This window comes from Lutra lutra, chromosome 8 (genome assembly GCF_902655055.1).
Source record: "Lutra lutra chromosome 8, mLutLut1.2, whole genome shotgun sequence".
In the NCBI taxonomy this organism is placed as follows: Eukaryota; Metazoa; Chordata; class Mammalia; order Carnivora; family Mustelidae; genus Lutra; species Lutra lutra.
The window spans coordinates 98612490-98625473 of record NC_062285.1 but is presented as its reverse complement, the minus strand read 5'-3'; the positions used below and the strand labels follow the sequence as shown (position 1 = coordinate 98625473).

At 33.5% G+C, this 12984-nt stretch overlaps 1 protein-coding gene across 2 annotated transcripts in view; it reads left to right on the top strand.

The window, feature by feature from the left end:
- Window positions 1-12984, top strand: part of ZFC3H1 (zinc finger C3H1-type containing) — a 53080-nt gene that overhangs the window by 17820 nt on the left and 22276 nt on the right. The window contains exons 6-16 of one of the 2 annotated variants that reach the window (XM_047740513.1): window positions 873-996; window positions 2929-3026; window positions 4440-4649; window positions 4832-4996; window positions 6099-6236; window positions 6844-6962; window positions 7545-7694; window positions 10565-10739; window positions 11031-11162; window positions 11520-12062; window positions 12148-12257. In XM_047740513.1, coding sequence (XP_047596469.1) covers window positions 873-996; window positions 2929-3026; window positions 4440-4649; window positions 4832-4996; window positions 6099-6236; window positions 6844-6962; window positions 7545-7694; window positions 10565-10739; window positions 11031-11162; window positions 11520-12062; window positions 12148-12257 — 1964 coding nt within the window. Of the gene's footprint in view, window positions 1-872; window positions 997-2928; window positions 3027-4439; window positions 4650-4831; window positions 4997-6098; window positions 6237-6840; window positions 6963-7544; window positions 7695-10564; window positions 10740-11030; window positions 11163-11519; window positions 12063-12147; window positions 12258-12984 lie in introns of both variants that reach the window. The other variant, XM_047740512.1, reaches the window with a different exon arrangement.

Below are 12984 nucleotides of genomic sequence, written 5' to 3'. Positions count from 1 at the left end.
TAATGTCATTGATAATTGTCATTGTTTATTATGGATGGTGTCAGGCAGTAAACTGGAGATTTAATAATTAATCTTGTGATGTATTACCAGTGACAAATTTCAGGATTTTGAGATTTGAAATTATGCTTGTGAATGAATTGTTGAAGAAGAGAGGGATATTAAAGAATAAGAACTCTTTAATTTTAAGGAGTCAGAAATTAGGTTTGCTTAAGCAAGGAATTTATAATACTTGGAACTGCTAAAGAGTACTTTGTTAGAATCTTTTTAAAGAGAAAAGTATGTATTTGTACATTACTCTTACCAATCTGGATAGGTTTTGTTAGCTATAAACTATCTCTGAGTGAAATGTAAGAAATACAAAAAGAAAACTACACACAGACATATCACCTAAGAGTTTCTAGTTTTCAGCTGTCATCAGTGTATTCATAACTAAGATGTTACTGTATTTTTTCAAAATACTTTAAAATATAGGGTTTTTAAAAAAGATTTTTATTCATTAGAGAGAGAAAGTAAGGGAAAGGGACAGAGAATCTGAAGCAGACTCTGCACTGAGTACAGAGCCCAGTGCAGGGCTTGATCCCACAATCATGAGATCATGACCTGAAACCAAGAGTCACATGCTCAACCAACGGAGCCACCAAGGAGCCTCTAAAATACAGTCTTGATGGCATAAAACTTGAATTTATTCATCCAGTTTCTCATACAGAGAGGCTATAAGTGTTCAGGAACTTAGTGTCATCTTATTTTACAGAGGAATATGATTTTTGATGCTGTTCCCTAGAGGATAACTGTCAATTGTTTTATAATTTCTAGCCTAAGAATAGACTAAGACAGAAAATGCTTTGAAACTGAAAAATATCTTGTGTTATTAGTCTTCAGATCCTGACCTAAGACGATCCTTAGATAAGCAACCTACTGATAGTGGAGGCGGCATTTATCAGTACGATAACTATGAAGAAGTTGCTATGGATACAGACAGTGAAACCAATTCTCCAGGTATGAGCCCAAACTGGAAACATTCACATATTCACAAATTTTCATAAATGGACAATGATCATAAAGCTGCCCAAAAGCTTAAAAGAAATGTGTAATGAAAGAGATGTTAGCTGGTGAATTGGGAAACCGTAGACATTTAGTGGAGATACTTTGAGAGCAAACCTCAAATATATGATACTAACCTTTCTTTCAGGTGTTTCTTTCTAGATAGCATTTAAATAAAAAGGCAGTGTTTAAAGTCTGCTATTAACTGTTTGATCTTAAAAATGAAGATTGTGGGAAAGAGGAGAACACTGCTTTTAAATTAAAAAAAATAAATTTTTCATCTCTTAAGTTATCTTTATATCATAGACAATTTCTGCTTTAGTGGGAAAAAAAAAATCTTTCGTGTTCTTGGGTTCCTTTCTCCTTCCAGTGATGTTACTTTGTAGGAATTTGGAGATGGTAAGTGGTACTACTAGTGGCATCTCAGTAGAGGCTGGTTAGAACTGCTCAGGGCAATGTTCAGTTAGATTGCATATTCTAGGATGTGATTCTTCTTGAGGGCTGGAGACTTGCTTTAGTTGCTATTCAGGGGTGATTCTGTGGGAGACCTATTTTCTCACTAATTAAAACATGTAAAACTGAAGCAGATAACTGAATGCAGTTGGCATTCTAGGAACTGGAACACTTACTTGAAAGATCATATCATCAGTGTTTTTCTCCCTGTGGTCATATTGTCAGAACAAAACAAAATGAGAATCTTACTTTAGTTGTGTCTAGACAGAAACAGAAAAATCTATATGATTTTGGTTATGTTTACCAAAAGTGCTTATTTTTTGGTTACTCTTTAGGCTTATGTTTGTTTCATATTATGTTTTGTTTCAGAATATTATGTTTTGATTTCAGAATTTAACTCTCTTTGGTCAGTATTAAGTTTTCTTGCTTCCAGGTTCTTCAAGATATTTCACTGTATTCCCAAGTATTAACAATATTATTAATACTTTCTGTTTCTATAAAATAATTTTATATACTATGCTTTCAAAAACTTTTGTAAAAAATTAGTTGAGAATGTACTCTTTACTCACCTTTGTCAAATTATAGCTTTTTGCTATATTCACTACCGGTATTTATTTTTAAGAAGTAAAATGTTCTAAAGGCCAATTGAATTTTCAAATAGTATCATATAGGCACAAGTTAACCATATAAATCATGTGGGTAATGGCCATATTGACTTGTGAGACAGCTGGGATAAAGAAGCGTTAGTTTCTTTACCTGAGGTAAATAGTTACTGGGTAGCAAGAGTAGTCTTCAAATCTGCCGTATTTCACTGGCTTAAGAAACCACTGAAGGTAAAATGCATTATTATTTTTATCTGCTACCAGGGAAGAGAAAAATGCTAACAGTTTCATTGAGATGCATTGATTCTAACTATTTCAGAATTATTAAATGTGACAGAGTGTGCATTTAATTGATAAATACAGCAGGAAGTAGTTCTTTTCATTCCTCCTACTTGCTTTCTATACAACTTAAGTAGTTCATTTTTTCATTCCACATAAAGGGAGGAATGGAATTACCACATTAGTGGTTTGTTTTTTGTTTGTCCTTTGGTTAGGACACTTCAGCAAATTCAGGAATTTTTTGTTTTATTATTCCTTAAAAATAGTTTGTAAAAAAGAAAAAGTGTTTTTCTTGCGTTTCTTGTTCTCTTTCCTGTAGATGAGTGAAAGTGGAACAGAATGTTTTAAGGCACTAATTGTCAACTTAAGTTGGAAGGCTGGCTTTCTGATGACAAAGGACACTATTGAATGGGTAGGGAGGTCTCATGGAGGTTAAAGATACTAATTTGCACTCTGCTTAGATATGTGTATTTGTATTTCTTCAGGCATATCATAATCTTAATTTATTCCTTTCAAAGTATATTTGTTTGTAAACTCTTAAAATTTTTTACAGCCCCTTCACCGGTGCAGCCACCATTCTTCTCTGAATGTTCACTGGGGTATTTTTCTCCAGCACCGTCTATTTCTTTGCCTCCACCACCTCAGGTTTCTGTAAGTGTGAATTGGTGTGATTTTTAAGAAAATTATCCTGTTGTTTTGTGTCTTTCCTAATTTGTTTTGAAAAACTGGTACGTAACTAAAAGTAGTTAATGTTTAAAGAGAGCTTAAAGTAGAATTGTTTACCAAAATTAATAGCTCTGAAACCTATAGAATAAATAGTTAATTATATATTGGCAGGCTGTCCATTTGGAGATTTTTTTCATAGCTAATTTTTAATCTTATGTGTATTTTCTTTCAGTACTTAGCATGTTTCCATTTTACTTCTCAGCTGGTAGCTACTCCAAAAATTTATTCTAAAGCAGAATAAGATTATCTGCTGTTTTGCATTATCTTCTTTGGCAGTTGGGCTTAAGTGCATTAGGATACTTTCAGAAATGAATTCTTTTCCTTTTTCCTCTTTTGATGAGTAGTTATTTTTAATTTGAAATTGCATCTAAAGAATGTTACATTGTATGTAGAAGTTAGTTTCTTTTTTCCCAGCTTCTTTTTAAAAGAACTGCCAGGCCCTCATTTAAAAAAAAAAAAAAAGAAAGGAAGAAAGAAAAAAGTAAGTGGGAGAATCATAAAGTAAAAGTTCTGAGGTTATTTTTAGTTAGAAAGAACCTACAGACCAAGTCGGATCTCTCAGTAGGTTAATGGGTTCTTTGTCATTTCACATTTCCTAGGTGGACATCTGGTGTCCTCCTTGGAAGCTTAAGGTGAGGGGATATGAGAGCACAGAGTAAAAAAAAAAAACTTTTTTTTCCCCTTCTTCCTTGAAATGTTTCCTTTTGGGAAATGGAGAATGGATGAACTAAATGCCGAGAGAAATTCTGGTAGTTCTTTGAAACAAAAATATATCTAAACTCCGATATTTGTATAAATTTAGTTTTCTGCATAAGTACTTTCTAAGAAGCCATCGCCCAAACATCTAAGAGATTCTTCTGGATAGTTCTTGAGATACTCTGGACTATTTCCAGAATTCCTTTGGTGCCTAATTTTTTTTTTTTTTACTTAAATATCTATCATATGTTTTGGTTTTCAGTATCCTCACTTGTTTTCAGGTAATCATCTAGAGAAGAGACCCTGTAAACTTTGATTTCTGTCTTTTGGAAAGCTGAGTGAATATAAGAAGGGGAATGGAGAAGTTTGTATAATTACCCTGAAGTTCATAAATTAGATGTTTCAAAAATTTGATGTTTCAAAAAATGTTTTTTTACTTGTAAAAATTATACTTTTTATGGTTGAATATTGAATTTGGTTTAGTTTTAAGATCTACTAAGTGACAGTTCACTTATGCTTACAATTAAAGTAATAACCTAAAGTTTATCTTTTTTAAATTTAATGTTGCTCCAGAGATAAATATTTGAAATTTGTAAAATTTGTGCTGTAATTACTATTTTTTTCTCTTTTAAAAATAACTAGTCTATGCCACCTTTGAGCCAGCCTTATGTGGAAGGCTTGTGTGTTTCTCTTGAACCTCTACCTCCTCTACCACCTTTACCACCTCTCCCACCTGAAGATCCAGAACAGCCTCCAAAACCACCTTTTGCAGATGAGGAAGAGGAGGAAGAAATGCTGCTTAGAGAAGAGCTCCTTAAATCTCTTGCAAATAAAAGAGCTTTTAAGCCAGAGGTAATTTAGGTGCCTGAACCTCTAGGTGGTGCTCTTGACCCTAGTTTTAGCTTTGCTTTTCTCTGGGATTCATTGAACCTTTCAGAGTAATGATAAGTCTGAAGCTAATTTAGCAGGACTTTTCAAGATGACAGAAATTTCTTTATTTAGAAATGTTTCATATTTCTTTTTTCCTTATTTAGGAAACATCCAGTAACAGTGACCCACCTTCACCTCCAGTTCTGAACAATTCACAGCCTGTGCCAAGAAGCAATCTATCGATAGTCAGTATTAATACAGTATCTCAGCCTAGGATACAGAATCCAAAGTTTCACAGAGGACCTCGTCTTCCACGAACTGTGATCTCGGTAAAAACAAAGCAACATAATTAATTCTGTTAAACAGTTTCTGAGAAATTTTTATGAAATTTTGCTGCTGTCTTATTCCCTAACTCCTAGTTCATTTAAATATGTTACATATATTCATATATAAGTAAAAACAATTTTTATTTATTAATAGTGAAATGGGAGCAGTTTCTTTGCTTGAAAACTAGTAGTTAGTTGATAATGTTTTTGGAGAAGCATTATTTTTTTTTGTCATTTTTTTCTATATAAATTAATCCATTCAGATTTTCTTTGTTCTAGAGTTACTTTTAGCAAGTTGTATGTATGTTTTTTATTTCTCCCACCTTTGTTTATGTTTGCTAGTATTTTTTTCAATTATTGATTATACCGTAATGGCAGGATTTATTTATGATGTTTACTGATATCCATTAAATAAATTGAAATGATAGTTTCTTTTTACCTTGTTTTCCAATGGCTTTGAAATAAAATAACTGGAGCCAAAGCCAAGTTGAAATCTTACCTCAGGTAAACCAATTTTGGCCACTTACCCTCTCTATATAACCACAAAAGCCAAAAAGTTTTGTCAGTAACTATATAGAATTGCTAAGTTTTTGTTTGGTTGATAAGATAGCTAATTTAGGTGGCATTATAGTTCTTTATAGAAAGTTGGAGAAAATAGGGCGCCTGGATGGTTAGTCGGTTAGGCATCCGACTCTTAGTTTCAGCTCAGGTTGTAATCTCAAGGTTGTGGGATAGAGCGCCTGCTTAAGATTCTTTCTCTGTCTCCCTCGGCCCTTCCCCCTGCCCAAAATAATTAAAGAAAAAAAAGAAAGTTGGGGAAAATAAAACTTAATGGAAAGATGATCATAGTAGTTTCTAGAACTACAGAAAATAAAGAGTATTTTATGTGGTGGGCAAAACACCAGTATTGGTGAAGTGGGACAAAGTTAGATATTCAGCATAACCATAAGAAACCATAGACTGTCTACTTGGAGTCCATTATTTTTAGGAATTGAAATTCAAGAGATTAAATGACTTGTCCAAGGCAACACATCTAATTGGGGGTAGAACCAAGAAAAAATAGTTACTTTTGTCATCAGAAGAAACAAATATATTATTTTTGCAGCTTCCAAAGCATAAGTCAGTAGTTGTAACACTGAATGATTCAGATGACAGTGAGTCTGATGGAGAGGCTTCCAAGTCAACAAATAGTGTTTTTGGTGGATTGGAGTCCATGATTAAAGAAGCGAGACGAACTGCTGAGGTCAGTGCAATAATGAAAGATAAAAAGATGATTTATTGATAGTCATTAAAGGTTTTTTTTCCCTCCCCCAAAAATTAGACCTTAGAGGTCTAGATTTTTAATATATTGAATTGTGGAAATATTTTAAGTATTTGTGTTATTTAGGACTTTACGGAGTGAAGAATGTATAAATTTAATTAGATTTAACTATCAAAAATCCATTTTTTTTCCAACTGACTAGTCCCTTTTTCAAACTAGTAAAAATTGAGTGGATAATTGTCCTCTGTACTAAGGAAATGTATTGCTTTGAAAATTGTATCACATTACCAATAAACAGTTTTTATTAAACATAAAATCTAAATATAACTTTTACCCCTATTTTTACTATACGTATGTAGGTTACATATGATTTAGTTTGATTATTTTAAAACTGTAGACGTAGTGGATCATACAGTTAAGTTGTGGCTAACAGGCTGCATTGTTTTAAGAAAACAAATAGAAAATAATTATGAAGTTATTCAGTTATTTCTAACTACATAAATGTGCACTGGGTTGTGATGTGAAATATAAATTTCAGTGGTTTTATTGGAAGCTGTTGATCTGGTTGACTTTAACTATTTTCTAGCAAGCTTCAAAACCGAAAGTACCTCCAAAATCTGAAAAAGAAAATGATCCCATGCGAACACCTGAAGCTTTGCCTGAAGAAAAGAAGATTGAATATAGATTGTTAAAGGAAGAGATTGCCAAGTGAGTAGCATTTTTTGTAATTAGCTTTAAAGGTATGTGCTATTTCAGTACTTAACTTAGTCTTTATACAGTTTATTGACATTGGGAGATGAGTGGTGCTGATTTTATCCAAGATCCAGACTTAATGTTTTTATAACTCACAGAAGGGGGAGCCAGATAATCATTTATAGACTTGAATACAGTGGTGCACTGAGATATAAACAGCTTAGAGAAAAATGACAGCTGTTATAAAAGAGAACTACACTAAGTCATTTTTACACTTTAAATATATCATTTTGTCAGTTATACCTCAGTAAAGCTGAAAAAATACTTAGGAGAATCAGCAATATTCTTTTTTTAAATTAAAGTGTAGTTGACACATAATGTTGCACTAGTTTGGGTGTACAACAAAGTGATTTGACAACTCTATACTTAGGCTACGCAGACTATCAACTTCGAATGCCAGCTTGGTCATGCATATTGGTCATCATTATTAGTCAATATGATTAATATTTTTATTTTATGAAATAGAATAGAGCTTTAAAGATAAATAATTTTAGTTTATTTCTTGTATAATTCATCTGCCTTCATTGGTTATTTTAGTAGAGAGAAACAGCGTTTGATTAAATCAGATCAGCTGAAGACAAGTTCATCATCCCCAGGAAACTCTGATGTGGAAATTGATGGGATTGGCAGAATAGCAATGGTTACTAAGCAGGTTACAGATGCAGAAGCAAAACTTAAAAAACATAGGTGAGCCTCTTTATCTGATTAAATATTGGTATGTATTTAAATGTTCCTGTATTATATTGGTGCATTTTTGTGGCTGTATGTCATAAAAAGTATACTATATGATTATAGATTCTTTCATACTTGGTAAAACTATAGAAGACTATCACTTTATTGAATTGTACATTTACATAAAGTAATAGTACTAATGTTTAAATGAAAATTTCAAGACTTCAAAGGAGATTTGTTTCCCTTCAGATATACACATGGCTTATTCATTGCTAAAAACATGGATGAAACTCTTTGTTTTGGAATTTTCTTTAAAACTTTGACATCTTTGAAATACCTTCATTGGAACCGTATTGTTGTTGTTAAAGGTGGGCTGCTTTGTTAAAAAGAGTCATTACCCAGTCTGTTCAATAATACACATAGTCAAATATGGTGTTGTTATGAATGTGTGAATATTAAGTTACAATCCTAAACTTAACATGTTTTGTGAAATCACTGTGTTTTGAGTGGTGTTTCAAAATTTTGAAGACATACAACCTCAGGGCGCCTGGGTGGCTCAGTGGGTTAAAAGCCTCTGCCTTCAGCTCAGGTCATGATCCCAGGGTTCTGGGATCGAGCCCCACGTCTCGCTCTCTGCTTGACCTCTTTCCCCTCCTCTTTCTCTGCCTTCCTCTTTGCCTACTTGTGATCTCTGTCAAATAAATAAAATCTTAAAAAAAAAATAGTACCTCACAAGATGAACATAATGAATCCTAGAATTCATTCACATATTTGGGGAATTTATTTATTCTGTTGAGGTATAATTGACATATATTATTATATTAGTTTCAGGTGTACTACATAATGATATGGTATTTATGTACTACTATATGAAATGATCCCCACAGTATAGTAACATCTGTCCCCATATATAGTTAAAGATTTTTTTGTGATGAGGACCATTAGCATATATTTGATAGAAATGATTATATTTGATTGTGGCTATACATCTTTTTCACTCCACACACCTTGAAATCATTAGTTGGTGAAGAACAAAGTGTTAACATCAATACTTGTGAGTTTTGTTCCACTAGTCCCCCTGTAGGTTTACATACATAAGGCGGGGAGTTTCTGTTCAAGTAAGACGTTCCTTATTCTCTTGTTATTAACTAACTGACTTAAACTTCAAAGTTAGATTGTAAAAGTTGATCGCAGTGATGAGTTAGCAATGTATAAATAATTTAATGATTTTTAAAATAAGCTTCAAAAGTTCATCTACCCACAGTTAATGGAAAAAGGTAGAAATTTATAACCATCTTGGTACTCTTTATTTTTTTAAATCATGAAAAACAATGTAATATGAAATGTTTTGGTAAGGCACCATAGATAGCTCAAGGACTTAGTGACTGTAAATTTTTTATAAGTAAACAGAAATATGATCTGTTTTTCATTTCATTACAAGACATTGGAGATTAAGTATTCTGAACAAAATAAAATACATTTAAAAATAGTCTTTATAAATGTCTTCAGCATTTTATTATATCTAAAGTATGCCATTATTTTATGCACTAAGAAAACCTGCTGCTAGCCAAACTATGATACACAGTGATGCTTAGACATTACTGATACTGAAGATCTGAAAAATGTGCTTCATAAATGAAATGCTGTGGTGACTGTAAATCTCCAGCGTTATCAATATGAAATGATATTGTGTGTGTTTTAAAGGAGATTAAAATAAATTCACTTAAGTTCCATTTATTTAGTAGCTTCAATAAAAAGTGAAATAAGGTAGGGGCGCCTGGGTGGCTCAGTGGGTTGAGCCTCTGCCTTTGGCTCAGGTCATGATCCCCAGGATCCTGGGATCAAGCCTCACATCGGGCTCTCTGCTTGGCAGGGAGTCTGCTTCCCTCTCTCTCTCTCTCTGTCTGCCTCTCTGCCTACTTGTGATCTCTCTCTCTCTCTGTCAAATAAATAAAATCTTAAAAAAAAAAAAGTGAAAAGGTTTTTAAAAATTCTTTGTCTTTCTGTTCCCCATTCTATCACATATTCTCTGTCTTTATGATTCCTTCTAGATATCAGTTGTTGTGATTGTTGAAATATATCTTCAGGGAAAGATCCTTCATTTTCTTAACTATAATATTTAGTAGTTGAGAAAATGAAAATCTGTATCTATAAATTTATTTTTTGTCCTGTTTTTATTCTCATTTCCAAACTTTACATCTGTATATTGTTTAAAAATTTAGACTTCCTTTTCCCCTTGCTTGCCTTGCTTTAGATAAAATGAGTTAGAGATTTGAAGTGTGCTTGATTATGTTAATCAGATGTTTATTTGTGTGTATATTAGGAGCATTATAAATGATGTTAAACATCGCAGTTTTCTGTCCTAAGTCCTCATCTTTTAGGAGTCCTGTATGGTCAGATTCAGTCAAATCTAGTAGTGGTTTTTCAACTGTAATTCACATTAGTCAGACTTAAATGATTTTTTTTTTTTAAGAAAAAGATCAGACTCATAGTTGCTTTCATAAAATGGAATAATGCTTATTTGAATATCTGTGTGATTAGTGCATATGAAAATAGCCATCCTTTTAATATCAATATATGTGTTTTTAAGATTATCTGAGAGAATGTATGTACACATGCAGTGGGTAGGGGTAGAGGGAGAGGAAGAGAGTCTAAGCAGACTTCTTGCTGAGCACAGAGTCCATCGTGGGGCTCCTATCTCACCACCCAGAGATCATGACCTGAGGAGAAGCCAAGAGTTGGATGCCTAACCTACTGTTCCACCCAGGCGCCCTGTCAGTATATTTTGTAAAACAAGCTACTGCTTTGTAAATTTTTTATTCTGATGGTGTTAGCCTACTAGTTTAGAAAGACATTAATAAGAATTTTGTTATTTCTCCAATTAGGATTCTCTTGATGAAAGACGAATCTGTTTTAAAGAATCTCGTACAGCAAGAAGCTAAGAAGAAAGAATCTGTTCGAAATGCTGAAACAAAGATTACAAAACTTACAGAACAACTTCAGGCAACAGAGAAAATTCTCAGTGTCAACAGAATGTTTTTAAAGAAGCTTCAGGAACAAGTAATGTTCTTTTTTTACATTAGATATTGGTGGTTTTTGGTTTTTTTTTTTTTTTTACATTAAGTTATTGTAGTCTCATGTTTATATTTTTATGGTACAGATTTTTTTTTAAACAAAACCATAAACCAAAGACCTCAAAATGTATAACCTTTGTACTGTTTTCCATTGTGACATAATATTGGCATATTTTTATTTTCAGGTGCATACCCTAAAGCTGCTCTGTGTTTAAGAAGGTATTTCCTCTCTCCTAAGGTTTACATTTACATTTCCAGAAATATCCTGTATTTTCAGATTCACAAAGTTCAGCAACGTGTTACCATTAAGAAAGCTTTGACTCTAAAGTATGGGGAAGAGCTTGCGCGGGCAAAGGCAGTGGCTAGTAAAGAAATAGGAAAACGTAAACTGGAACAGGATCGCCTTGGAGTAAGTTGTTTGTAGAAATATTTTATTTTTGTAAAGGAAAACGTTTTCATGATACTTCCAAGGGTAAGAGATGTATAAAATAACTCGGGTTTTTTCCTGCATATTCAGACAGACTAAAGCTTTGTTTTTAAATGATGTCCACATTTTTGGAAGCTTTATTTTATAGTTTTTGTTTTTCATAGATTATAGATTAACTGGCATAACTATTGGGGAGTTTTGTCAAGCTATTATATTCTTGTCAGTGATTTAGTTTTTTAATATTGGCACTGTATTGTAGGGATAACACATTTATCTTAACCAAAAAATTTTTTATGAAATTATAGTGATGTAAAATATATATATCATTTTTTCCTCCAGCCAAACAAAATGATGAGACTGGACAATTCTCCAATATCAAGTCCCAGAAAACATTCAGCAGAACTGATTGCTATGGAAAAAAGACGATTACAAAAGCTAGAATATGAATATGCCCTGAAAATTCAGAAACTAAAAGAAGCCCGGGCCCTTAAAGCAAAGGAACAACTAAATATTGCTCCAGTTGTGGAAGAGGAACCTGAATTTTCTTTACCTCAACCGTCACTTCACGATTTGACTCAAGATAAATTAAGTCTGGACACTGAGGAAAATGATGCTGATGATGAGATTTTGTCGGGTTCGAACAGGGAACGAAGAAGATCATTTTTAGAATCGAATTCTTTTACTAAACCTAACCTTAAGCACACTGATACACCTAACAAAGAATGCATCAACAAACCTACTAAGAATACAGTAGAAAAACCAGAACTTTTTCTAGGGTTAAAAATCGGTGAATTACAGAAATTATATTCAAAAGCTGATAGCTTAAAACAGTTGATTTTAAAGACCACCACAGGCATTACAGAAAAGACTTTGCATGGTCAGGTAACTGAACATTTCATATGCTTTATAAAGTCTAGGATTCACCCTAGCTGTCTTTGCTTTGTGCAATTACTGTTTTCTTTTGCAGGAGATTTCTGTGGATGTGGATTTTGTGACAGCACAGAGTAAAACAGTAGAAGTGAAGCCGTGTCCTTTTAGACCCTACCATAGTCCTCTTCTAGTTTTTAAGTCCTACAGGTATGAAAGAAAGATTCGACAAGCTTGAATTTCAGTACTGCTCCTTGATCTTAATGACAGTATAACCTTGGCTAGTTCATGATAATGAAAAAAATAATAGGCATCATGGTGACTAAAAAATGAATTGTCCTTTTAGGGAAAATGAAATTGTCTTATTGTCAGATTTGAACCTTATCAGGAAGTAAGGTTTAGCTCGTACTAGGTTTATTCTTACCAAGTTCTAATTTCTGGTTATTGGGGGGAATTGTGGAGAGCTCTGAATTATCTCTGGTAGGGATTTTAGGAAAAATAATTAGAGTCAAATAAGAATTTTTAAGTTTTAGGGGTGCCTGGGTGGCTCAGTTGGTTAAGCAGCTGCCTTCAGCTCGGGTCATGATTCCAGGGTCCTGGGATTGAGCCCCGCGTCGGACTCCCTGCTTAGTGGGGAGCCTGCTTCTCTCTCTCCCTCTGCCTGCCGCTCTGCTTACTTGTGCTCTCTATCTTTCTGTCAAATAAATAAATAAAATTTTTTTTTTTTTAAAGATTTTATTTATTTATTTGACAGAGAGAGAGATCACAAGTAGACAGAGAGGCAGGCAGAGAGAGGGGAAGGGAAGCAGGCTCCCTGCTGAGCAGAGAGCCCGATGCGGGACTCGATCCCAGGACCCTGAGATCATGACCTGAGCCGAAGGCAGCGGCTTAACCCACTGAGCCACCCAGGTGCCCAAATAAATAAAATCTTATAAAA